The sequence below is a fragment of the Eschrichtius robustus genome, chromosome 17, assembly GCF_028021215.1.
Source record: "Eschrichtius robustus isolate mEscRob2 chromosome 17, mEscRob2.pri, whole genome shotgun sequence".
Taxonomy (NCBI): Eukaryota; Metazoa; Chordata; class Mammalia; order Artiodactyla; family Eschrichtiidae; genus Eschrichtius; species Eschrichtius robustus.
Window position 1 is genome coordinate 28,888,616 of NC_090840.1, and position 27,848 is coordinate 28,916,463.

The 27,848-nt window shown below is 36.2% G+C and overlaps 1 protein-coding gene across 2 annotated transcripts in view; it reads left to right on the forward strand.

Annotated features, from left to right (window-relative positions):
• The first annotated feature begins 4,231 nt into the window (after positions 1 to 4,231).
• The window catches only part of LRRCC1 (leucine rich repeat and coiled-coil centrosomal protein 1), a 35,071-nt gene continuing 11,454 nt past the window's right edge, over positions 4,232 to 27,848 (forward strand). Inside the window, exons 1-11 of one of the 2 annotated variants that reach the window (XM_068525977.1) lie at positions 4,232 to 4,455; positions 6,817 to 7,022; positions 7,334 to 7,399; positions 11,992 to 12,159; positions 14,154 to 14,329; positions 14,432 to 14,641; positions 18,823 to 19,019; positions 19,298 to 19,445; positions 20,395 to 20,543; positions 26,214 to 26,418; positions 26,938 to 27,077. In XM_068525977.1, coding sequence (XP_068382078.1) covers positions 4,367 to 4,455; positions 6,817 to 7,022; positions 7,334 to 7,399; positions 11,992 to 12,159; positions 14,154 to 14,329; positions 14,432 to 14,641; positions 18,823 to 19,019; positions 19,298 to 19,445; positions 20,395 to 20,543; positions 26,214 to 26,418; positions 26,938 to 27,077 — 1,754 coding nt within the window. In that variant the 5' untranslated portion in view covers positions 4,232 to 4,366. The remainder of the gene's footprint in view (positions 4,456 to 6,816; positions 7,023 to 7,333; positions 7,400 to 11,991; positions 12,160 to 14,153; positions 14,330 to 14,431; positions 14,642 to 18,822; positions 19,020 to 19,297; positions 19,446 to 20,394; positions 20,544 to 26,213; positions 26,419 to 26,937; positions 27,078 to 27,848) is intronic. The other variant, XM_068525976.1, reaches the window with a different exon arrangement.

Genomic DNA, 27,848 nt, shown 5'->3' on the forward strand with positions numbered 1-27,848 from the left:
AGAATATTGAATCTACTAAATGACCCTTGCTTCATTAAGATAATTATGCTTTCTTAATCAACTAATGTAGGGCAGCTTTTTTAGCTTAATGAGTCTTCCCTCTTTTTTTCTGTTAATCTAACAGTTTCTTCATTTTATCTTTTTGAAAAGCCAACTCTGTTTTGTAGATTTTTCCTAGTGTTTTTCTAGTCTCTAGTTCTCTTTCTGCAGGAGCCCATAGTCTTTTACTCCCTCTGGTGTCCGACTGATGTACTAACTAGGGGCCAGGATGGAAGGCAGTTCCACTGCTCTCCCTGCTTTCCTGTGGAGAAGCCTCAAGCCCTGGCCTTCTCCCAACCTAGCAGAGCTGTGCCTGGGTGCACAGCAAGGCTCTCATCCCTTTTCCTTTGTTCTTAGCTGCCCCAGCAAACTATGCCAAAACCAGCCCCACTGGCAGTGCCATGAAAGGCCAGGACGTTCTGGCATGCTCTACCCAGTGTTTGGAGGGGGTGGTGCATACAACTAAGTAACTAGAATTCATGAGTGATGCAAGTTCTTTCAAGGCCACAAATCACAAAGGGGACTGATCTTATGCTCCCATGCCATTGACCTGATGTTCTGCACTGGGATCTGAATGTATCAAGTCATCATAAAATTTTTAAAGCTTTGGGTTTTATTTTGAAAAAGGCTTATATATTTTTTAGATGGTTAAAAAGCCAAATGATGCCTTTGTGTATCTTGTCTGAGAAATTAGCATAAAAGTGCTAGTTGATTCTAACAGAAAAAGACAAACGTAAATAACAGGATGTAATAGCACCATTACATTTTGGTCTCACAGGAATGAGGTAAAACACAAAAGGATATTCAAAAAATATCAATGAAGAAAAAGTTAACAACTATAGTTGCCTTCTACCCTGCATCCAAATCAGTCAACAAAGTTTATAAAATCTATGTTATTAACTTCTCCTCAGGTATTTTTCTCTCCCATCAGTCCCACCCCTAGGGCCTTTGTCCAGGCCTTCATTTTCCTCAGCTGGTTTACTGCAACTGTCTCTTAACACCTGCTGCCAATCTTTTCCCTCCAATCCAGCCTCCACTCAGTTTCTAGACATGTTATAAAACACAAATCTAATCCTGTCATTTTCCTTCCTAAATACTCATCTTGTTTTCTTGCATCTCCTCTCAATCTCACTCTCACAGCTGCTGCAACCACCACACCATCACTCCATCATCACCTTCCTTCAGACCAACTATCAACTCCTAACCTGACTATGGCAGGTTCTCCAAGATCTGACTCAAGCCTAACTTTCTATCCTCATCTCCTGCCTTCTCTTGCACACATACACCCTCACCACACGTCAGTGTTTCTAAACAACTTATCATTTACAGAATAGATACTATTCTCTCTACCTCCCCAGCAATGCCATCTCACCAGCCCCAGCCTGACTGCCTATCTCATACTTGATGTCATACTGGTAAGATTGATTCCAGATATATTGCCCATTTTGCACCCATGAATACATCATAGATATCATGTAAAGCAAGTCCAAGGCAGATTGAAGTACAATTTAAAAATATAAAATAAAACTGCAGAATGTAGTTATTGAAAAGAGTTGATTACAGATTATTTACAATTACAATTATTTACAATTACAACCTATTAATGATAGGTTTTTTGAATTTTAGAACTGAGATCGCCTATAGAAACTACTTTAATAATTTTTGTTTTGCAGATAAAGAATTAGAAGCAAAACTGCAGGTTTCTAAGCACTTGTGATTTTAACAGGCAAATAATAGAAATACAAATTCATCAAATTATCATTCTGAAAAATCAATCAACCTTTAAGTGCTGAGGTAACCCAGATACAATCTACAATTTTTAAACTCTACTAACTATAATAAATATCTTGATTAATTAATTTAATTAATTATAATTAATTACATAATTTTGGAGGAAATATCCAGTACATTTAATATCATTGCAGAATGACTTGTTTCTTATATCAGTTGTTTGTTTTAGGTTAGACTATAATACTTATCCTCATTGAAAAAAAAATCTCTATTTTAATTGATATTCAGTTATCGTATTAGTGACTTATCTGTCATCTAATCCTATCTCGTCCAGAACAAAACAAAACCCTTTATTTAGCTCCTATTTCTGTTATTTGGCAATTTGCACTGGTTCAGCTAGCTGCTTCCGGGCTCATGCATGCATCTGTGTGTCCTTAGCTGGGGTGACTTGTTTCTGCTACATGTAGCTTGCTCAAATGGCAGCTCAGGCAGTCTTCCAAGAGAAGGAGCAGAAGTGTGCAAGATGTCCTGAGGCCTAGCATTAGATGTCTTGGGACTAGCACTAGAATTCCAATGAATTCTATTGACCAAAACAAAAAGTAACATGTAAGCCCAGAATCAAGGATCCAGTAAAGAGTTTATACCTCTACCTCTTGTTAAAAGGAGTTGCAGACACATGGTAAAGCACGTAGCTATAGGAAATAGTGAATTGTGGCTACAAGTTTTAGAATATATTAGGTACAGCTAAACAATAGGAGAATAATGACAGTTAAGTCTGGATATATCTTCAACATTAGAAAGTTAGCCCTTTATTTGACGGCCAATGATAATCAATAAATGATCTATAATAAAAATAGGAAAGAGTTTTATTCCAGCCAAACTAAGAACTATAGCCCAGGGGACACAGATTCAAGAAGTACTTGAATTATGTTCTGCTGGACAACAAAATGGGGAAAGCAAAAAACAGCAAAATTATATAAATTGTCAAGAATTGGGCTTGGAGCTGGTTAAGAAGTAAGGGTGTTTGTTAAGCAAGGTTAGGTTGGGGTCTGAAATGGTTGCATAGTTACAAGGGGAGACTTTGAGACCATAATGTTGCAGCTGGCAGCTGCTAGCAGACATTGTTTTGAAAACAGCTGGTGGTGTCCTTGAGTTTGATACAGTTCAGAAAATTCAAGTTCTGGAAGATGCAGGAATGTGTTTGAAACCACATCTACAACGGCTGCTCAGCTCCATTTTGAATGCCTGAATCAGTTAATCCATTTTGATTTTTAAATGCATTCTTTCCTTTAATGGTTAAAGCAGATGTACAATGCATGTTTGACGTAAGGTAGGCTGTTCCAGTTAGCATAAAGCCAAATCATCTATAAGCCAGAATGACCTCCCCATGCCTCAGTATGTGAAAATTTCTTCCGTCACCAATGGGGAACCACGGAAGATTTTAGTTTAGGATAGTGACTGGTCCAGGGTTGAGATAAACATTTTGTCTCCATTTAAAAATATTCCCTTGGGCTTCCCTGGTGGCGCAGTGGTTGAGAGTCTGCCTGCCGGTGCAGGGGACACGGGTTCGAGCCCTGGTCTGGGAGGATCCCACATGCCGTGGAGCAACTAGGCCCGTGAGCCACAATTACTGAGCCTGCGCATCTGGAGCCTGTGCTGCGCAACAAGAGAGGCCGCGATAATGAAAGGCCCGCGCAGTGTGATGAAGAGTGGCCCCCACTTGCCGCAACTAGAGAAAGCCCTCACACAGAAACGAAGACCCAACACAGCAATAAATTAATTAATTAATTAATTTTTTTAAAAAAAGAGTAACCAGATTTAAAAAAAAAAAAAAAAAAATATTCCCTTGACTCAGAAAGCAATGTAACCAGGAGGGTTCTTGCACCTTATTTGGGTATTGTTTTCCTACCTGGAATGCCATTCTGTCCAGAACACACGGTGAGCTAGCAAGACTCTGATCAGTCATCTACTAATGACTTCCTTTTATAAAACATTCCCACTACCCACAGGAATATACAGTTGGCTTAAATGCTTCTGTGCTATTCCTAGCACTGGCCCTGCTGCACAGCAAGTCTCCTTCCTCCACTGAACTATGAATGCTTCCAGGAACGAGAATGGTCTTCATCTTATTCCTCACTGCATAGGGAGGTGCCTGGCACAAGTAAGGCATCCAGTAGACGCAATAACCTGGGGGAACAACTTATAGGTGTGTAAGACTATAGGTCTGTAAAAACAAACTGCTGTGAAATCGCCTTCAGAAGTCAGTCGCTTACAATGCAAAAATCATACAGAAGAGCCACAAAGGTAAGACCCATTCCTTCCCCAACCACCAAAGGCCAGGCAAAATGCTTCGCTTTACGGCAAGGCTCGGGAGTCGCGCCGTAGATACCGTAAAAGGGAGGGAAGCCCTCGTTGGGGAAGCTCAGGCTTCTGGCTTTGCGACACCGTCGGGGCGGGAAAGTGCCGGCTGTCGGTTGGAGGGAGGGTCCTCGGCCGCCCCCTAGGGCCGGACTTCCGCGCACCCGGGAGGCGTATTCCGGCCTTTCCGACCCAGCGCTGGGCGCGGGTTAAGACCCAGCTCCGCGTCGCCGGTGCCATGGAGGCGCAGCTGGAGGCGGAAGTCGAGAATGAGGACAGCGAGAGCAGCTGCGGGGATCTGTGCTTCATGGACAAAGGCCTGCGGAGGTAAAGGGCAGCTTTACCGGAGACCGCACGGCAGGGGCCGTGGGCAGGGGCCGTGGGCAGCGGGCGGTGTCGGTGGAACGGAGGCGCGGGGCAGCTTTACGGAGACCGCACACAAAGGCGTCTGGCTGTCGCCCGCCGTTCTCCGCCACAACTGCGCTGCTGAAGTGCCAGATCCAAATCCAGCGAGCCCCCTTTCCTTTCCTCCAGGGACTAATGAGCACCCTGGAAACTGCCCCACGTCCTGGTTCCCTGCCGGCGTTTGACCATCCTCCCTTCTTCGCTGGTTCTCCTTTCTTTACTGGCAATTATTTCTTTGCTTGCCCTGTAATTGTTGGTCTTCGCGGGTTCTGTCCTCTCTTCTTTGCTCTTTCTCTATGACAGAAAGTGGCAAAGTAGTATCTCTGGCAACCGTAAAGCAAGAGTTTGCTGCTCTTCATTGGTTTTGCCTTGATTCTCTTAGCTCCTGGTCTAATTTCTACTTTGCAGAGCCCTGTGATACAAATACTGTTATACTTCTTGAAAATACTAAACATAACATATTTAGTTCACCGCTTTCCTCTTTCATGCAGTCCAAATTTGTTCACGATACTAGGCTCTTGGTTCTGCGTTGCTGATTGGTCCCTCTCTGCCTTTTCAGTCTTACCTCTTAACCTTTCTCCGGTTACACCCTGTGATTAGCCACACTAAGCTACATGCGGGCAGTTCCATAGTAGGCTTCTCTGTGCCTTTCCACACACTGTTCCTTTGTTGCCTGCTCTCTCTGTGCACCTTGCTGATAATTAAAGCAACTTGTTCTGGATCCTGATCTAAAATTTGCCAGAAAGCCCCAGGAAGGTGTTTTTCAAAAGAATATTTATATTTATATTTAATAATAGCTGCCATTTACTGAATGCCATTTGTGTATCCATGTTACATATATTATCACAAATCTTCACAACAATTCTGCAAGGTAGTAATTTTATGCCGGACAGATCTGAGATTCAGAGGATCTTTATAATTTTCCCAACATCATGCAGCTGGATTAAGTTTGAATTCAAAACCATTTCTATCTAATTTCACTGTCTGCTTTTTCGACTATACTATATTATATGCACAATACTAATTTCCAGAAACCGAAATGCTTCAGAAAATAGATGGCTGTCATTAAGAGCATGTGTTAATAGCATAAAGTCTGGAACTAAATAATAGCTCAGTAAATGACAGAAGCCAGATAATTGGAAAATATTTAAAACAGTCACATTTAGAGATTGCTAGTTTGAAATTTAGTAATGCTTTATCATTTTCTGCCAGGGGTTCTTATGTGCTTCAGTCTGAAGACTAAAGGATAAGTTGAATGACCTTATGTCATATTCATACTTTTCGTGTTTTAATTTTAAATTTGAGATTCTTAATGCAAATTTGGAAGCAAACTTGAATTCCTTGTTTTCCCTTTACTCCCTGACTGCTAAACTTCTCATTTTCCTGCTACTATATTTCCTACAGCTTTACTATAGCTGCTATAGAACATAGAACAGATGCCAATGACATTGTGTGTCCCAGTTCAAGCATCTCTGAATTATGTGCACTGTAGTTTATATCCCTGGAACTCCTATCTTCAGAAGAGGTTCCAGTTAAAAATAGCAGTAATTGACAGCATGAAGAGATGAGTTCCATTTAGAGGAGATGCTTTCCAAATTTCAGCAAGGGAGGACAGGGACTGTTGCACTACGAATAGCAATAACTAGTGGTTTATTTTGAAATCAACTACATTCTGGGTTAAACAGTCATAGCAGACAGTGAAGAGAATAAGATTGTAAACTCTAGTGCCAGATCTGTATTTATACTGGCTCAATTTGGTAATAGCTACAAGAATTTGGACAAGTTATTTAATTTCTGTAAACCGTGGCATCCTTTGATACCTACTGCTTGGAGTTGTTCTGAGGATTAAATGGGCAGAGGAAACAGGTAATTCATTTACTCAAGTAACACAGCAAAAGTGGTAGAGTGCAGATTTGATCTTGGGGTGGTAATTCATTTACTCAAGTAACACAGCAAAATTGATCTTGGGGTGTTATGATTCTAGGAACTGACTTTACAAATAACTGCTTTCACTCAGTGCTGATGACTTTGTTTGCATATAAAAGCTAGAAATGCCCGGTATCCCTTGCCTCTCTTGATAATGGTCCAAAATACTGGTTAGTTGTAAGAAGCACTGTACCTTATGAGACATTTCAAGGCTACCACAAGTAGGAAGAATTTTATTATAGAATGAATAGAGCACATACTTACTATCTACATGCTGTTTGGTTAATTTTAGTTATTTGGTCATGATTTTTAATCCATTTTTTACTTGTTTTTGATAATATATATTTTCCTTTGTAGCATATCAGAGTTATCCTTAGATTCAGCCCTTCATGCCATCAATCTTCATTGCAATAACATCACGAAGATCAAAGCCATTGATCACATTTGGAATTTACAACATTTAGATCTGTCATCTAATCAAATAAGTCAAATTGAAGGGCTAAACACACTGACAAAACTACGTACTTTAAACTTGTCCTGCAATTTGATCACAAGAATAGAAGGTTTGTAAGTGATTTTCATCTAATACTTTGCATAGGGGAGCTGATTTAAGTCCATTTTTCATCTTCTTCCCAAAAGAATGGGATAAGTATTATCATAAACTTCAAAACTGACCCTAAAACTCTATATAAAAAGTTTTCTTCTGGAAAAATTATCAATTTTTAAAAAATTATTTTGTAAAATACCAACAGAATTGATTTCATTGTTATCAGACTGTAGATTTGCTTCAGAGCAGTCTGAAATAGTATTGTAATACCATATAACTCTAATTAATTGATTATTTGAATCTTATAATGGCTTTATTTTATTTTAGGACTTGAAGCACTAACTAATCTGACTAGACTGAATTTATCTTATAACCACATAAATGATCTTAGTGGTAAGTAGATATGCTTATGTTTTCTATAATGCTGAGTATTTGCCACGTATAATGAGTTAGACTGAGCTATGCATATTGAAGAACTGAGTAATCCAATTTTTGACCAAAAATCTTATCTAGAGGGTGTTTCTCAGTCATATTTGGTTTTTGTTGGTGCTAAAGCTACAGCTGGATAAAAAACTAGGAATAAAAACCAGAGTAATCAGTAACAGAAAAAACTTGGTTAGAAAGAACCTACTTTGGGAGAATAATGTTTTAATCTTAGATAATTAATATACTATTATGTAGAGAGGAATAGTTCCAGGAGAACTTTTTACAATGATGAAAATATTCTGTATCTGTGCTATCTGGTACGGCAGTCAGTAGACAGATATGGCCTTTGAGCCCTTGAAATGTGGCTAGTACACTGAGGAACTGAATTTGTAATTTTATTTAATTTTAATTAAATTTTTATTTAAATTTAAAAAGCCACATGTGGCTAGTGCTACCGTATTGGACAGTGTAGGTATATAGCATTCCAAAGGCTATAGCAAATTAACAATCAAGGTTTTTTTTCTTTTAAAGATTTATTATTATTTATTTATTTAATTTATTTTTTTGGCTGTGTCAGGTCTTAGTTGAGGCTTGCGGGATCTTTTGTTGTGGTGTGTGGGCTTCTCTCTAGCTGTGGCGTGCAGGTTTTTCTTCTCTAGCTGTGGCATGTGGGCTCCATAGTTGTGGCACGCAGGTTCCAAAGCGCATGGGCTCTGCAGTTTGCGACATGCGGGCTCTCTAGTTGAGGCGCGCAAGCTCGGTAGTTGTGGCACACGAGCTTAGTTGCCCCGCAGCATGTGAGATCTTAGTTCCCTGACCAGGGATCGAACCCGCATCCCCTGCATTGGAAGGTGGACTCTTTACCACTGGACCACCAGGGAAGTCCCAGGATTTTTTTTTATTTTCTTTTTGACTTTACCATATATAAGAAGGTTAAAAATTGTTAATCTTTTAATTGATTAAAGTGATACACTGATAAAATGAACGGAGTTTTATGATAATTTTTAAAATTATCTGTCAGAACTAGCAGAATTTCTCTAATTATCTTCATAATCCTTATCAATATTTGAAACAGTCTTATTCATTTGTTTGTTTTTCTCCCCTGCTAGAAAAATACGACCCTACGCCAGGTATTTAGTACACAAAAAAATAAAATACAATGACCTAGTCCCTACCCTTAACCAAGGTAGCAACAGTATTTTAATTTTTAAAAACCTTTTTCCCCCAAAATGTGAAAGTATTAGAATTGAGTATTAACTGTAGCTCTGTCTCTGCTGTGTGATGCTGAGCAAAGTATATTGTTCTTTGGATGCAATTTCCTTAACTGAAATATGTGAATTTTGGATAATATAGTTCATTCATTTACTTCTTTAGTGATGAAAAAATAACAACAAATAGATAAAGTTCTTATCACAAGGCTTACATTGTAGTGGGGAAGTAAAACAAATAAATGAGATCATGTCAAACCCCCCCAAAAAAATAAGCAAAAGATTTGAGCAGACCCTTCTCCAAGAGGATATCCAAGTTGCAAACAAGCCCATGATAAAAAGAATGTTTAGCATCCTTAGTAATTAAGGAAATGCAAAGTAAAATCATAATGAGATCCACTTCATACCTCCGAGAATAGATATACTTTTAAAAACTTAAAATACAAACCGCTGGTGAGATTGTGGAGCAACTAGAACTTGCATACATCGCTGGTAGAATTCAAAATAGTAAAGCTACTTTGGAAAACAGTTTGAAGGTTTCTTATAACGTTAAACAAATACTTAGCATATAATCATGCATTTCTACTTCTAGTTGTTTACCTAAGAAAAATGAAAACATGTCTAATCAAAGACCTGTACATGAATGTTAATATGATTATATCACTTTTTAATATAATCATGTTTATATGATTATTCATAATCTCCAAAAACTAGAAACCACCCATTTGTCTATTACCTGGTAAATGGATAAACAAATTGTGATACATCCACAGGATGGAATACTACTTGGCAATAAAAAGGAATGAACTATTGATATATGCAGCAACATAGATAAATCTAAAAAGAATTATGCTAAGTGAAAGGAGCCAGACACAAAAGATTACACTGTATGATTCCATGTATACGATATTCTGACAAAGCCAAAGATACAGGGGCAGAAATGAGATCATTAGTTACCAGGGGTTGAAGATGAGGAGAGAAGATTGATTTACATAGGGACACAGTGATTTGGGTGATGAAAATGTTCTGTATCTCCATTGTAGGGGTTACGTAACCGTATATGTTTGTTAAAGCACATCAAACTCTACTGTATATATTTTCTGCAAACTTATTAAGTTCTAATAGATAATTCTTAGAATGATAATATTTTATATGTTCAGAAACACTTCAGTAAGTAAATAATGACAGTTCATACAATTAAGAACATGCAAAAACACTAGGGCGTGATCAAGCTTGCCATGATAAAGGCAGAAAGAAGGCTGCTTGTGGCTAGAGCATAGCAAATGAGGGATTAATGTGCTAAGAAAAGAGATAACAAAACAGGCAAAAGTGAGATCACGTACAGTTTCATAAGCAGGGTAAAAAGTTTGCATATTATTCTAAGTACAATAGGAAACCATTGGAAGGCTTTAAACAAGTAAGTGACTCAATACATCTGTTTAAAGGATCACTTTGGCTGCTGAGTAGGTGAAGAATGGACTTCAGTAGGACAGGGGTGAAAGTCAGGTGACAAGAAGCTATTCCAGTGGTCTGGATGAGAGATGATGGAGACTTGGACTAGGAGGGAAACAATATAGAGGAGTACATACATTATGTTTTGCATGTGGAGTTCATAGAACTTGCTGATGGATTGAGATGAGGAGATGAAGGGAAAAGGTATCAAAGATAATTAAGAGTTTTCTTTGTAGTAACGGGTGGATGATGGTACTATTTCCTGACATGGGGAAGACTGGAGGAGGAACAGGTTTAGAGATGAAGGGGTAAGAATGAAGGATCCTATCTTAAATTCGAGAGCCCTATTAGATATATGTGTGTGTGTGTGTGTGTGTGTGTGACCTGCGGGTTTGGGGTAGGGCATCAGGGGTGGTGTTGCAGGTTTGGCACATCAGTGGTGTTTGTTGCCTTGACACTATAGGAGATTCTGGAGAGTGTATGAATAGAGAAGGGGGCGACCAGGAATGCGCCCTGGGGCACTTTAAAATCAAAACATAAAAGGGACATGAAGCTGCAACATAAGAGAAAGAACCAGTAACATGGAACAGGAACTTAGAAATGTGATGGTAAATTAAGAAGAAATGCTGAGTACTCATAAGAATGCTTGACAGGAAATCTGATCCTGTAGTGAGTGGTCAGAGACTTTTCTGAGGGTGTGACAGATGAACAGAAGTTAGTGATGAGGACTATGAAGAAAATAAAAGAGGCAACCCTGTAAAACAGATGAGTAGAAGTTAGCCAGATATGATAAAGATCATTGAGGAGAGAAGAGTATTCCAGTCAGGTTGAAGAAATTGAAGGGGAAAAAAAAAAAAAAAAAAAAGGTGAGTAAAGTTGAATTTATACATGGAGAGTACTAAACTAGGCAAAATTGAAAAATAAGACCTTCATCTGAACAGTGTAGAGTGTATCTCAGAATGGCCCTTCCAAAAGAAGGAAGGCTAGGGCATTCAGCCATGGATGATTCTCCTTTTGTTGAGGGGTTCCTGGAGGTGTTAACTCCTTCACACTTCTGAGCTAAACTCTTGCTCAACAAGCTCCATTTTGAAGAAAATTCTGAGGCATGGCCCCTGTCCACCACAGCTGCAGCTGAAGTCAGGCTGGCCAGGGAGATGTGCCAGGAACCAGTAGCCTCTGCTACAAACCTAGTTTCTAACATTACCATGCTCTAGATAATCTCATGCAAGAAATGTTACCAGGGAGCTAAATCAAATGGGTGCTATTTATATTTATTTTATGCTCAAACCAATGAAATTGGAGTGTTAGCTTATGTCTCCTAATTTAAAATAATGTGTTGATTGAGAGCCTAAAGCCATTGCTTTATTCTTATTCTCATAAAAGTACATGGGCCCGTAAAATAGATAGCTAGTGGGAAGCAACCGCATAGCACAGGGAGATCAACTCTGTGCTTTGTGACCACCTAGAGGGGTGGGATAGGGAGGGTGGGAGGGAGAGAGATGCAAGAGGGAAGAGATATGGGAACATATGTATATGTATAACTGATTCACTTTGTTATAAAGCAGAAACTAATGCACCATTGTAAAGCAATTATACTCCAATAAAGATGTTTAAAAAAAAAAAAAAAAAGTACATGGGCCTGGGGAGGCTCATTTGTTTTGTTTAAACAGAGCCCAGGTACCCCTGGGCTAAGGCCTCAAAGCGATGCCAAACCTTTGTTTCTTCAAAACAACAATTGACTTTGCTGATACCCTGTTCATTAGATATAGCTGTTTACAGAAGGGTCTTATTAATGCTACTCCTTTGCCTCTTGAAATACAACTTATATAAAAATTATTTTTAGTTAGCTGTTAGAAAAATTACTGTTGTGACATCAAAAAAATTGTTTTCCTGTTGCAGGTTTGATGCCCCTTCATGGAATTAAACATAAACTTAGATATATTGACCTACATAGTAATTGTATAGATAGTATCCATCACCTACTTCAGTGTACAGTAGGATTGCACTTCTTGACTAATCTTATTTTGGAGAAAAATGGAGAAGATAATCCTGTCTGTCATTTACCAGGTATGATCGATTAATTTAATACTTTTTGTAACAGTTGATTTTCAGAGCTCTTTTATTTCCTGCAACTTGTATTTATGACCTCCTTGAATTTGTCTTAAGCTTTGCAACTTTTTATTATGTATTTGGAAAAGTATAATTGCAAATAAATTATTTTATTAAGACAAACTAAATTGCTGTTAAAAGAGGAATACAAGCTGAAGAGATAAGTAATTCTCTTTAGACAGTTTTATATTTGATAAGTGAATGCCTCAAAATTAAATTGTGCTTATGATATATTCTTATAGTATAATACTAAGCAGCCATAAAAAAGAATATAGAATCTCTTTAGCTACTGATAAGCAGTTATCTCCAAGATATACTACTGTTAAGAGAAAGAAAAGCAAGTTGCGAAACATTGTGTATAGTACGCTCCCATTTGTGTGCAAAGGATAACACGTGTGTGTGTGTGTGTGTGTGTGTGTTTGCTGAGTATATATATATAAAATATCTAGAAGGATACACAAAAAACTGATAATAGTGGCTAACTTCAGTATTAGGTAGGTAGGGATGAGGAAATGAGAAAAGGGCATCTGGGAATCAGGAAATGTTAGGAAAACTTTTTACTGAGTACCTTTTGAATTTTATACCATGTGAATGTGTTAAATTATTAACAAGTAAATGACTTTTTTAAGAAGAAAGCTTAAACTTAATATGAGCTTAAACTTATTAAGATACAAGATATATAGACGATGCTGCTGAAATGCCATTTGACCTAATTCAAAATCATTGAGGTTGGCAAAGATAAAGCAGACCAGACTGCCATTTCTAGAACTCACTTATCTCAAATTGCTTAACCCAACAATAAGTTACAAACGTAGAATATGAATATACATTCTAAAGATGTGTTTGGGTAGAAGTTGGCTGCAGAGGCTGTGTTCTCATTAATATGCAGCTATGAGAAGGCTTTTGCCAGAATGGAAACCTATTTTGATAATTTTACTTTGCAGAAGAGTGTATTAGATTTGAGATCCACTATTTTCCTAAGCCCATATAATGATAGAGTCTCCCTAAAAATCAGAGCAGATTTCCATTTTGGGGGGAAACTCTTTTCTTGGGAAAAAAAACCTTATTCCTAAGACAACTTAAATTTATTGACCCACAAGTTGGATTTTTTTTCCCAATAATCTCGTCTCAAGAACCTCTAGTTCCTATAGTCTGAACCTTTGTTTTTCATTTTCTTTCCTAGATGAGGTATTTCTCTGAACACAGTTGCCCTCCCCCCAGAATTATTACTGAAATTACTTTTCTTTCCTCAAAATTTCTAACATGAATTTGCCAGACTTCTTTCTTTTGTAGTTCTTCCAACCACTTTATTTTACTTGGTTTTAAAATTTATCAAAATTGAAGTGTTTCTATTAGCCTAAACACCAAATTAATGTTAATTTGCCAGACTTCTCATATGTAATTAGGGAAAATAAACATATTCTTAAATACTTGATTGATTGTTTTAATCCTAGTTATATGGAATTTAAGAGGAGAAAGCAGGAATGTTTAAGTTTGTTAATGTTTAGGCCTCACTGGCAAAATTCTTGCTTCTCTGATTGTTATTCTCATCATCCTGATTTACATCTATACTAATCATATTACAAATAAACAAGAGATATGTTTGGCTTTCTGTCTGGAATAAATTGCCACTGGTTTCATGCATTTATAGCTTTACAGCAATTTTATGAAAGATAGATCCAGAAATGATGATATTTTAACTTTCTGACTTTCATCAGGAGGGTTGTTTGGGAGGGATTGGGGGGGGGTAGTGTTTTGTTTGTTTTGTATTTAATGATTATGTACTGGAGAAGAACTAAGTAGTTTTTTATTACACGTTTATTAGTTGCATTCCAGGACTAATTTTATCATTCAGGTGATATATCTGGTAGCTGATAAATTTACTTCGTTCTAGAAATAATTAACCTTTCTTTCTATGCTTGAGTTTTCATTTTGAATGATTTGTTTCCAAGGGTACAGAGCTGTTATGCTCCAGACTTTGCCACAGCTTAGAATCCTAGATTGTAAGAACATATTTGGTGAACCAGTAAATATGGCAGAAATAAACTCATCACGCCTACAGTGCTTTGAAGGTCTTTTGGATAATTTCGTTTCTTCTGACTCTCCCCTAAATATAAGTGAAGATGAGGTATAGTACAGTTTTTTTTTTTCTAATATAAAAGATACCTTCAAATTTTAATTAATAAATAAATGTAAATTTAAAGGATTTTGGTTTGTTTCTGTGTCATAGATCATTGACAGTATGCCAGTGGTAACACCACCTATCGATGAAGTAGCTCCCTTGGATCACTTTGCAAGTACACCAGCAGATACTGGTTTGGCATCCTTTATATCTGTGTGTCCTTCTTCTGAGCCAGAGAAAGTTAATAATGAAAGTGATTTTCAGAATGAGATGAAACTTCAGAAATTAGATGACCAAATTTTACAGCTTCTCAATGAAGTAAATATTTTTCCTACTTTTCTAAGCAATGTGTTTGTTGAAGAAAAAAATAGTAAGAAAATGTGCAATAAAATTGCATACAAGCTGACCCACCAGAAACAATCTATATTTATTGCATTGGTGTGTATATTTATTTTTTTTTTCTTTAAAATAGGATTCTATTGTAGTAGCGGTAGAAAAAACATACTTTTTTCACTCATTTTCCTTAATGTCCTCCTTCAAATCTTCATTATGTAATTCCTTTGTTGTTCTGCTGTACTTCACATTATTTCCACCCACCCACCTTTTATTTCAAGTAAATAGAACTCTTTGGATTCAGTGCTTATTAACATAGAGGATACGTGAGCTACTTTTGGCCTCTACTTTCTCTTCAGTTGTTTCATGGTCAAAACCACTTCTATAACCTATAGCTAAATGGCAAGTTATTTTATATAATTCCTGCTTCAATTCCTGTTTGCAGCAGACCCTTACCAAATAACCTCTGCTTTCTTGAAATACTAATCCTTTTTTACGCCTGCTACTGGTTCTCTGGTTTTTAGAAATCTTTGAACTATGTGGATGATCTGTAATTCCTAGAATTTTCTACTATTTGAGTCTCCAACCTTCTCTCTAGCATTCTTGCTCTGATCTATACTGACAGTTGTTTCCTTAAACACTACACCTCCCAGAATGCAATGGATTTTTCCTTTATCCCCTACCTGGACATGGGGGAGAAAGACTGTGGGATAGGCCTGAAAGGCTATTAGACAAAAGTCAGTTTGACCTAGAAATTTGTAGTTGAATTTTAATATTTAAATTTTTTCTGAAAATGGTGGGTAGTGGAAAATGCTTATGGAATGATTATGGTTCAATGGGTTTTTAATAATCCTGAACTATCGTCTTAGCTATAACATTAGCAATGCTTGATAAACATGAGGTCTACCTTAGGTGGGTGCGTGAATAAGACTATAAGGATTCTGTGTGCCAAAAATCCCTAGAGATTTCAATTTGGGCCACAGAGGTAGATTGTGGTAGAACTGGGACAAGAATGCTGGCAGATGCATTCTTTGACATCATTGATATATTACTGAGATACTAGGCTCTTCATCTCTTCAGGTTTCATCTTCCATCTTAGAATGGCTCACTCTTCTTTCTCAATGTCAGAACTTAGATTTAAGCTTAATAACCTAAATTTGAAGTGAACTTTTCAGCTTCTCTTATGCCATCCTCATTTCATTCTCACAGTAACTCAATCAAGTAGATAGGGATTAATATATCGTTGTTCTTGTTTTATAGAAAAGAAACTCAGTTTATTTAAGAGTCGTTTATTTTAGTGAGGCAGAGTTGAACTTCAAACCCAAATGTCCTGATATCCAATCTGATATTCTTTCCACTGTCATGCTTCTTATGCAGTTAGTGATAATTCTTCCTACTTTATAAATAAGAATAGGAGTCTAGCTCTCTGGGGGAAAAAGGATGATTTGTTGCTATGCATATAAAAAATGTTTAGGAGAAGGACTTCTTGTTTGCTAACTTACTTGGTATAAAGGGTAAACATACAATTTGAATTTCAGTTGATATATACACTTAAATTATAAGTGAAGTCATAAAGTTACTGAAAATGTGCTATAATATAATGATGGTTATTGTTCTTAATTACTGGACTTATAATTGTTACACTGATTTTGAGAATTCTCTCTGTGAAAGGCTGTTTTGTCTTTAAGTTTTCATTTTTCCCCCACCGTTTTATTATGAACATTTTAAAACTTCGAGCAAATTTAAGAGAATTTCTTAGTGAATTAGCAGTATACCCACCAACTAGATTCCACCATCAACATTTTACTATACTTATTTCATCATGTGTCTATCCATCTACTCATTTATCAAACTATCTTATTTTATGACACATTTTAAAGTGAATCACACGTATCAGTATACTTCCCCCTAAATACTTAAGCCTGCGCATCATATCATTATAGTTCAGTATATTTTTACAGTTTTTTTTACTTTTACTTTTTCTTTTTTTTTTTTTTACTTTTGATGTAAAATAGAGATGTGTGTATTCCCTGAATTGACAGTACATAGGCCTGTTACCCAAACTTTTATGAAGGTAAGCATCACTGTCCTAAAATGTTCCCTCATGCTGCTGCTCACAGGCATTCCTCTCCTGCACTCCCCACCCTCACCATCACTTTTCTCATTTTTTTTGACCATAGATTATTTAATACTCCTTCCAGAACCTAATATAAGTGGAATCATACAGTATATATACTCTTTTGTGTAAGGCCTCTTTCACTCAGAATAACCTTGAAATCAGTCCATTATTATGTGTATCAGTAGTTTGTTTTTATTGCTGCGTGGTATTCCGTTGTATGAGTATACCACAGTTTATTTTTCCATTATCCCTCTTGATACGCCACTGGGTTCTTTCCAGGTTTGTGGATAAAACTGCTATGAACATTACAGTACAAGTCTTTTTGTGAACTTAGGTCTTCATTTCTCTTCAGTAAATAGCTAGAACTAGAATTTCTAGATTATAGGGTAGGTGTTTGTTTAGTTATATGAGAAACTGCCAGAGCTTTCCTAAGGTGATTGTTCCATTTTATTCCCACCAACAATGTATAACTGACTGTTCCAGTCGTTCCATATCCTCACCAGTGTTTGGTGTTAGCATTGATTTTATTTTAGCCATTCTAGTGGGTGTATACTGGTATTCATTGTGACTTTAATTTGCATTTCACTAATGATCAGTGATGTTAAGCACTTTTTCATGTACTTATTGAATCTTTTGTGCAGTGCTCAGAAATTTTGCCCATATTTTTATTGAGTGATTAGTCTATTAGTGGGTTATAGGAATTCATTTTATATCTTGAATACTAATGTTTTGTCAAATATATTTTCTCCCAATCTGTGGGTTGCATATTCATTTCCTTAAGGGTCTTTTGATAAGCAACAGTTTTAATTTTACTGATGTTTATTGTCTAGTTCTATCAGTTGCATGTGAGATATTAGATTCTTAAACTATGATTGTGGATTTGTCTACTTCTTCCTTTAATTCTCTCAACATATGCTTGCCATATTTTTAAGCTCTCTTACTAAGCACATACACATTTATGACTACTTTTTCTTCCTATTTAAGTGACTCTTTTATCATTATGCAATGTAAATTTATGTTTTTACTCAATTTTGGAATTTTTGGACATCATTGCTTCAAATATTTCTCTGTCCCATTCTCTCTTTTCTCTTTTTTCAAATTCCATTTAGACCTTTTGATGTGTCCCACAATCCCCTGATGCTCTGTCCGTTTTATCAACTTTTTTTCTCTGTATTCTTCATATTGAATAAGTCCACTGAACTATCTTCAAGTTTACATATTCTTTCTTTTATCACCTCGTTCTGTATTAGTCCAGCCACTCAATTTTTACTTTAGACATTGTATTTTTCAGTTGTAAAATTTCCATTTTTTTAAATAATTTTTACTTCTCTGCTGAATTTCCTTTTCATTCATGATAAGCATTTTTTATATCATTGAGCATACTTATGATCACTGTTGTAAAGTTCTTCTCTGCTTATTTGAACATTTAGGTCCTCTCAGGTCTCCATCGATTGTCATTTCTCTTGAGAATAGGTCATATTTTCCTGGTTCTCCCTATTGTGAGTAATTTTGGATTTTGTCCTGGACAATGTGAATGTTACTTTGTGGAGAATCTAGATGCTGCTATAGGCCTCCAAATCCTTTGCTGGGCTTCTTGCAGTCTATTCCATACTATCCTCAGATTCTTCAGACCCAAAAGTTTGTGGGTTTCCCACCTGAGTTTTAAGACTCCCTACGTAGTGCCGATTGTGCTGTTTTCTTAGGATAAAAGCCATAAAGCAGAAACAATCCATTCTGGTCATATTTCCAGGTGTCAACGCTCCTCTAGAATAAGACTACTTTTGTTCACTTTCCAGGATTCCAAGTAGTGTTTGTTTGTTGTTGTTTTCTTTGTATTTTTTCCCGGTTTGTAATTGTTATCTTGAGAGCATCAACCTCATAGGAGCTTACTTGTCCATACCAGAAGTTGAATCTTGTCTTTAATTCCAAACATACCTAGTTTATAAATCTTTAATCTTGTAAAAAGTTATAACATTTTAGAAAATGTCAAATTATGTTCTTTTATACTGAATTGAACTTTTAAAAAACTTTGTTTTTTTTATTCTAGACTTCTAATTCTTTAATAGATAATGTTCCTGAGAAAGATCTCAGACCAAAAAGAGACACAGATGTGACTTCTGAAAGTGACTGTGGAAACAGAAAAGAATGCAATAGAAAAATTCCTCGAAGATCAAAAATCCCATATTATTCCAAAACTATTCAAACTATTAAGCACCACAGTAAAAACAACAGTGCTTTTATAAGGTACTTCTTTTAGTTCTATAAATTCAGATAAGGCACACAGAAGTTAATATTGCTGGCTTCTTTCTTAAAGCTATCTCATGGTCATATTTTTTTACTATTCTAATGTCAAAAGATTTGACTTTTCAGCCTTGCAGCCTCAGATTTAGTCAGCACTTTCATATAAATTTATATAAAAGGCTCTCTTTCCTTATGCTGGATTGTCATTACCTAAGTTGTGGAAAATAGTTATAAGTATTATACATTTCTTTGAGTTATTTTTTGTGGTTTTTTCTTTGCAGTTGTAATCGTAAAATGAAACAACCTTTCTTTAAAGAATTACACGTAAGATCATCTTTAGTGAACAATAATATATTAGAAGAATCAGAAAAGCAGAAGACTGAAATAATTAAAGTAAACAACGGTAGCTCAGAAAATGCCACTTACCGGGTATGATTTAAGAGACTAAGAAAAATTGGATATGAATAATCTTAGTTTTATATTCAAAGTTAGTCCCAGAAAAATTATGCATGTTTTTATGAGCAAAAAAATATTTCGTGTAATTTTAATGGGTTTTGCGGTTGGGTTATTTTCCCCTTCCTGATTTCCAGATTTTGTGTAATGTTACTATTTTTGTAATTTTTAAAGGAATGGAAATTACACATTTATTTAAGATCAGATTTCAGTGAAATCATTTTGTTGTATGCTTTGGAGGAGAAAACATGTCTGAATTTTTGAATTCTTCCTAAAGCAATGGTTCCTAACTTATGAGTCTCAGACTCCTTTAAATATCTAAGGAAATCTATGGGTTTTTGCAGAGAAACTTCCTTAGAGAAGCTCATAAAATGTTGTATATAATTTCAGGGTATTCATGGGCTCTCCTGAAACCCAGTTTTGGACCCATGGATTCCAGATTAAGAGACATTCAAGAATTTTTAAATTCTTCAATATTTTCCTTAATCATTCACATGTTGTTAAGAATCTTTAGCACACATTGATTTATTTTATATTTTTTATTAACTTGCCCTTATTTTACTGTGAACAACTGGTTATACTTATGATTGTAATGTGCACTATTCTTCCAATAGTATGATTACTTTTTGAAACATTTCACACCTTTCATGCTGTTGGTTTTGTCCCCTTATTCTCAGGTATAAAGGCCTTAATATTTAGAAAATAATAAAAATCATTATGACAATAATAATAGCAGCTAACATTTATTGAGTGGCTATTTTGTGCCAGACACGTTCTGCATGCTTTACTTCCATTCTTTTGGTTAATTCTCACCACAGCCCTTTGAATTAGATGCTCTTATTCCCACATTATAAATGAGAAAATTGAGGCAGTGAGAGGTTAGGTAACTTTTCCAAGTTCACATAACAATATTGTTTTCTTTCAGGCACTTGTCGAGGAACTAGACCAAGAGAGAGAGAAGAGATGGAAAGCTGAACAAACTGAAAAGAAACTTATGGATTATATTGATGAACTGCATAAACATGCAAATGAAAAAAAAGATATTCATAGCCTGGCTCTTCTTACTACAGATAGGTAAGGGGAAAGTCTGTAAACCATAAGTTATCTCATAGCACAAAGAATGCTGAACTTGAAACTGGAATGCCTTAGTTTAAACTAGCTGTAGTATGATAAAAAAACTATGTATGTGGTTTTAGTTTGAACTAATTTTATTTAAAGATTTACAGCTTTGTCAGTTTTTTACATTAACAAAGGATTCAGGATATTTGAGCCCTCAAGCTGGGAGATGTCAGATCAATAAAAAAAGTATTATAAGTAAAAAATAGGAAGAGTGTAGAGCTGGGATTGGCAGGCTTTTTCTGTAAAGGATGGGGCTTTGCACACTTTTTCTTTAGGCTTTCTGGGTCATAATCAGTCTCTGTGTTGCATATTCTTCTCAACAATGGGCTTCAGTACCAGATAACCCAAGTTTCTTAATTCTAATGTTTTTATTCCATCTTATTCCATTTCCCGTTTCATCTCTTTTTTTCTGTAGTAAATTATGTAATACAGGATTGTCTTATTCCAATATGTGAGAATACCAAATGGTTTTCTGAAATAACAGTAACTTTTTTCTTCTGTTTCCTATAGGCAATTACTTCGAAAGTTATGCCTTTCCTTAAAAGGTTATAAGATTTTTTCCATGGGGTTCCTTTCAATTTTTATCTCTTCTTCTCCTTGAATGAGCACTGCGTTTCTAGACTTGGTATTTGCCAACAAATAGGGCTTAGGAAGTTGCTCTTGGTTCCATTTCTTAGCTGCTTATACAGTAGATAATTCCCTTTCTACAATCTTCATTCATTAGTAAGTTGACGTACACAGCTCTCAGCCCAATTCCCAGGTTCTTTTAAGCATTTAACTAGTAAAGTTGTGTGGTACTGATGTGGTATTTTCTACCCCTCACTACCTGATTCTCTGATTCTTTGTACTTATGGAATATAAGGAAAATTACTATACTGAACGTGTTCCATGAAAACCTCTGTAATTACTCAAGCTATGATGCTTTGTGCTATTACTAGCCAAACCACCACTACCCACCAACTACTTGCCTTATACAAGACAGTGCTGGACAGGGGTAAAGGAACAGAATGGATAAAATAACTGTCCTCTGACCACCTCAGAAGAAACAGCACTTTTGTTTGCAGTAGGTGCTTAGGTAGCCAACATAGTTTAATGATAGATTTATAGAGACTGTGTGACTCAATGAGTCACAGTCAGACAATGAAAGAGAGGATATATCTTCCCTTTTTTTTTTTTTTAATCCAGAAATATGCAAGGCAAAGCCTGAGTGTTCTAAGAGCTGTTATTATTTTAATTTAGTTCCATTTGCCTTATTGTTGAAATTCCTCCCTGATTTTGGCACTGCGTTTTCTCTTGTTTAGCGTCATATGTGTATGAATTTTTGTTTTATTCTGTTTTGTAGATATTATCTAGTGGAATATTAGAGAAAGTTATGTCTGGGGTTGCTAGCCAAATTCTATTTTAATTGGAAAGCTTTGGACACACCTCATCTTTATACTTCTTTAACCTCTCTGCTGTTGTGCCATGTTTCCCGTGTTACATATTTGTTGTTCTCTTGAAAATTCATCTTCAATCTTTTCTGATTCTTTTTTCATCTATACCCCAAATATTTTTTGGGGATTAGGTCCTCACCAATCTTCATATTCCCTTATGTGACTTGGTAGGGACTCTGTTTTCCTCATACCTAAGACAGGGTCTAGCATCTAGGTACCATGCTGTGAGTATATATTATCTCAAAAAGTGAATCTTCTCTACTATGCTTTCAGTACCTAACCAGTAAGCTCCCAAATCTTTATCTGTTTTATAGGCCTCCTTGATTAACAAATTATCCATCTAATCATCTACTAAAAGTTTCTTGTCTACATTGCTTATAAGTGTCTTAAGATCAACATGTCCTTAGGTTGACTTTTTCCTGCTCCCTTATTCTGTATTCTTTGTTCTAATAAATGGTGTTCCATACAGTCAGCCACCAAAGCTAGAAATTTCAGAATGATTTTTTTTGCTTCCTTTCTCTTTCTCAAACTTCATAACCAGTTGATATTGATACCGTCTTCATTCTGCTTAAAAGGTGTTGAACTATCTCCTCTCTATCCCCAAACGGTTGCATCAGTTTAGGCCCTTATCTCTTGCTTTAGAGGATTTCTCTAATTTTACTGATCGGTAGCTTCTCTGCCCCTTCCACCATATGGTCCACAGAATAAAGTCCAATATTCTTTCATATAACATACCAAACTAGAGTTGAGAGAGTGAACAAAGGAAGACCAGTTTGGAGACGACTCTCAAAGGCAAGAGGACAAGAATTGGAGAAATGACTATAGTATAGAGGCTGATGAGTATAGGGATTTTTCTCAATTATGGCTTGGCAATTATAGTAGGTACGCATTGGAGTGGCTGCCTAGCTCAGAAATTCCTTCATGAGGCTATGCCTTTGCTATTCGTTGTCCCCTTTTCAAACACTCGACTTCTGTTCTGTCATGAACTGCCTCTCTGCCTATAATATTGGTTAAGAGGTGAGCCCCTGACCCAGGCTGGGTAAATATATGCCTTAGCCCACATGGCCACAGTGACCACTGCATGGAGTGGGCATATTAACCAAATTGGACTAACCAGAGCCTTTCCCAGAGCTCAGTTCTAAGTTGAACTAGAGAAAGGTAACCTTTTCTGTTTGGTTCTCACTGCTGTCAGAGATGTTTATAGCCTTCCCCATCTCCCTGGCATATGTTACAAAGAAGCCTGCCATAGGAAAAACTGAAACCAGCCTGTAGGGAATCAGAGAGAGAGACCTGATGGTATTCATATCCTTGGTTTCAGCTGTCCCTTGGAATAGTGCCACCCCAGCCTCTGAATTGGTTATGTGGGTCAATAAATTCTCCTTTCTTACTGAAACTAGTTAAGAGTTTTTAGTCAAAAGGCTCTAAGTAACACAGAGGTAGTATAGTACTAGGATATAGTACTTAGTGTCTGGGGAAGATACAGGGAAGTCAGAGTTGACTTCCAGGTATCTGTTCAGATATTGCTTCTCTCCTGTAGCTTTATAAATGCATCTGTGTCCCCTCTGCTAAATATTAAGCTCCTTGAAGACCAGGCTGTATCTTATTCATCTTGCTTGCTTTTAAGCCTACATCTAACACAATGCCTGAAAAAATAAGGTGTTTTGTAGTTTTGCTGTTGAATAGTAAAGTTCACATAAGATAAAGTTGCATTAATTTATTTTTTTTCTCAATCTCAATATTTTATTTTTCAGCTTTGTTGAGGTATAATTGACAAATAAAAATTGTATATATTTAAGATGTACAATGTGATGTTTTGTTATACATTGTGAAATCATTACCACAGTCAAGCCAATTAATATATCCTTCACCTCATATAGTTGTTTTTTTGTGTGTTGAGAATACTTAATATCTACTTGCTTAGAAAACTTCAAGTATACAATGCATTACTTTTAACTTTAGTCACCATGTTGTACATTAGGTCTCTGGAACTTACTCATCTTATCACTGAAAGCTTGTACCCTTTGGCCAACATTCCCCCCACTCCTGACCCTTGGTAGCCACCATTCTACTCTCTGTTTCTATGAGTTCAACTTTTTTTTTTTTAATATTTATTTATTTATTTTGGCTGCACCAGGTCTTAGTTGCGGCACACAGGATCTTTAGTTGCGGCATGCAGACTCTTAGTTGTGGCATGCTTGCAGGATCTAGTTCCCCAACCAGGGATCGAACCTGGGCCCTCTGCATTGGGAGTGTGGAGTTTTACCCACTAGACCACCAGGGAAGTCCCATGAGTTCAACTTTTTTTAGATTCCACATATAAGTGATATCACCATTTATTTCACTTAGCATAATCTCCTCCACGTTCATCCATTTTGTCACAAATGGCCAGATTTCATTCTTTATTAGGCTGACTGATGTGGCATTTATTTACTTATTTATAACCTTTTAATCCATTCATGCATTAATAGACATTTAGGTTGATTCCATATCTCGATACTGCAAATAATGCTGCAATGTAGATGGGAATGCAGGTATCTCTTTGAGATACTGGTTTCATTTCCTTTGGATATATACCCAGAATTGGGATTGCTGGATCCCACTTTTATGGTAGTTCTATTTTTAATTTTTTGAAGAACCTCCATGCTATTTTCCATAATGGCTGCACCAGTTTAAATTCTCACCAACAGTGTATAAGGCCTCCCTTTTCTCCATATCCTCACTAAGACTTGTTATATTCTGACTTTTGGATAATAGCCATCCTAACAGGTGTGAGGTGATACCTCACTGTGGTTTTGATTTGCATTTTCTTGATGAATAGTGGCATTGAACATGTTTTTATATACTTTTTGGCCATTTGCGTATTTTTGGAGAAATGTCTATTCGGGAGTTTTGCCCATTTTAAAATTGGTTTATTTGTGGTTTCTCTGCTTTTGAGTTGTATGAATTCTTTACATATTTTGGATATTATCCCATTATCATATATATGGTTTGCAAATATTTTTTCCCATTTGTCAGGTTGCCTTTTTAGTTTCTTGATTGTTTCCTTTGCTGTGCAGAAACTTTTTATTTTGATGTAGTCCTACTTGTTTATTTTTGCTTTTCTTGTTCATGCTTTTGGTGTCCCCATGGAAAAATCATTGCCAAGATCAATATCATGGAGTTTCCTTCTATGTTTTCTTCCAGGAGTTTTACGGTTTCAGGTCTTATGTCTATGTTCTTAACCCAGTTTGTGTTGATTTTTGTGTATGGTGTAAGATAAGACCCAATTTCATTTTTTTTCATGTAGATATCCAGTTTTCCCCATACCATTTATTGAAGAGACTGTCCTTTCTCCACTATGTATTCTTAGGGGCTTTGTTGAAAATTAGTTGACCATATATGTGTGTGTTTATTTCTAGATTTTCTATTCTGTTCCATTGGTCAATGTGTCTGTTTTTGTGCCAGTGCCATACTGTTTTAGTTACTACAGCTTTGTATTTTGTTTTAAATTTTTATTGGAGTATAGTTGCTTTACAAGGTTGTGTTAGTTTCTGCTGTGCAGCAAAGTCAATCAGTTATACATAGACATATACCCACTCTTTTTTAGGTTTCCTTCCCATTTAGGTCACCACAGATCATTGAGTAGAGTTCCCTGTGCTAAACAGTAGGTTCTCATTAGTTATCTATTTTATACATAGTGGTATATATATATAAATCCCAGTCTCCCAATTTGTCCCACCCCACCCCCCTTGGTAACCGTAAGTTTGTTCTCTACATCTGTGACTATTTCTGCTTTGCCAATAAGTTCATCTGTACCATTTTTCTAGATTCCACATATAAGCGATATTATACGATATTTGTTTTTCTCTTTCTGACTTAAGTTCACTCTGTATGACAATCTCTGGGTCTGTCCACATTTCTGTAAATGGCACTATATCATTCCTTTTTATGGCTGAGTAATATTCCACTGTGTATATGTGCCACATCTTCTTAGATAAAGTTTCATTAATTTATGTAAAATGTTTTTCCTCTTGGCCCAATGCTAGTTTCAGGGATGGGCGAAAGGCATACTGTTTTTCAACTATTTTTTATCTAAGGAGAATTTGGAACACACTTCAAATCTTCCTCTCTACTGTAACTTTTAATGTTTAGTACAGTTTTTATCCTTCTATATGTGTAATATACTTAAAGCAACATTTGATTTATGCTTTAGGCTAAAGGAAATTATTTTTAAAGAGAGAAATTCCAAACTACAACTCGAAATTATGGTTCACAGACTTCAAAATGAAATTAAAAAACTAACTATTGAATTAATTAAAGCAAGAGATCAACAAGAGGATCACGTTAGACACTTAAGAACCCTGGAAAAAGCATTAGAAAAAAAGGAGAGGCAAAAAGGGCAACAGCAAGCAGCACAGGTATTTCTCTATTTTACTCTATCAGTCCCATGAATTAACACATTCATAGCTTCTGTCCTGAAACAAATTATGTCATTATATAGTAAACATAAAAGATGTTAGGCTGAATGCAAAAATTAGTTTAAATGTACCAGTAATTTAACCTATGGAATCATTTCTTCAATTAGGGCTGCCAGCATTCACAAAGCAGAGTTGGTGGAAATGCTGCAGGTTGTTAGGCTTGTGTTTAAGAGCCAGTTTTTAAATGTCTCCTTGGGGTGCTTGGAGACTTTTAATTTTCATGCCTTTTGAATGGAAATTTTCAATAAAGTCTGTGGTGAAATAAGAGTTAATGTTAATGTGTTTGATGCTTCTAAGACTACACTTTACATGACCATAGCATTATTTAATAAATTTTGAAAGTCAACTTAGTCACTAGGTCCTGTTATTTAGAAGGCACTTGTCTTTGGGGAACTGACATTAAAATAGAAGCAGAGGAGATTATTATCTAAATACTGTAATGGTGTGTATTTTACTCAGATGCAACTTATCCAAGAGGTGGAACTCAAAGCCGCAGCTGCTGATAGAGAAATAAACTTACTTAGAACTTCTCTTCATCAAGAAAAGGAACAAGTGCAACAACTTCATGAACTTCTTGCATTGAAAGAACAAGAACACAGGTAAATAAAATATGTATATTTTAGGAAAATATGGACATTTAAAAATAGGAAAAAGTTATTTGGTTTTCCCCCCTGCCCCCGCCAAGACTAGACAGTGATTGAGCAGTGGTAAAGTCTGGCACAGTTAGCTCATGGAGAATGACATGTTTATGTATGTATGCTTTAGAATCAGTCTTAGAGTTAGAACTAGTAGCTTAAAAACAAATCAGTAACTTTATTGAGGTTGAGGTATGGCCTTATAGCAATGAAGCTCATTTTCCATTTCTCTAAGCCCAACTAAAAATTGATCATTGTAATACAGAGAAAGCTGTTTTAATTGACTTCCAAGTAACTACTTGTTAAATTATCAGTATTCTTTATCCCTTTGAAGCAGGTTTCAACAAACTTTCTCTGTGAAGGTCCAGATAGAAAATATCAATACTCTAGGCTTTTCAGGTCATGCCTAGCTCTCTCTTTGTACCACAAAAGTAACCATAGACAGCACATAAGTGAATGGGCGTGGCTGTGTTTCAGTAAAAGTTTACTTCCCCACAAAAAGGGCAGCAGGCCAGATTTGATCCATGGGCTGTAGTTTGCCAACACCTGCTTTTTAGAGTCCACAGTAATTTAAGCACATTCAGCTAGTTATCTGCTTACTACCAGTTGAATGATTGCCATGAGTTAATTGTGTTTGTTCTCAGGCCTGTTTTGGTTTTGTCCTTGTGTAAATTAAGTTTTAATATATAAATTAAATTTTGATGCTCTGGGGAAAATTGTCATCATATGTGTGGT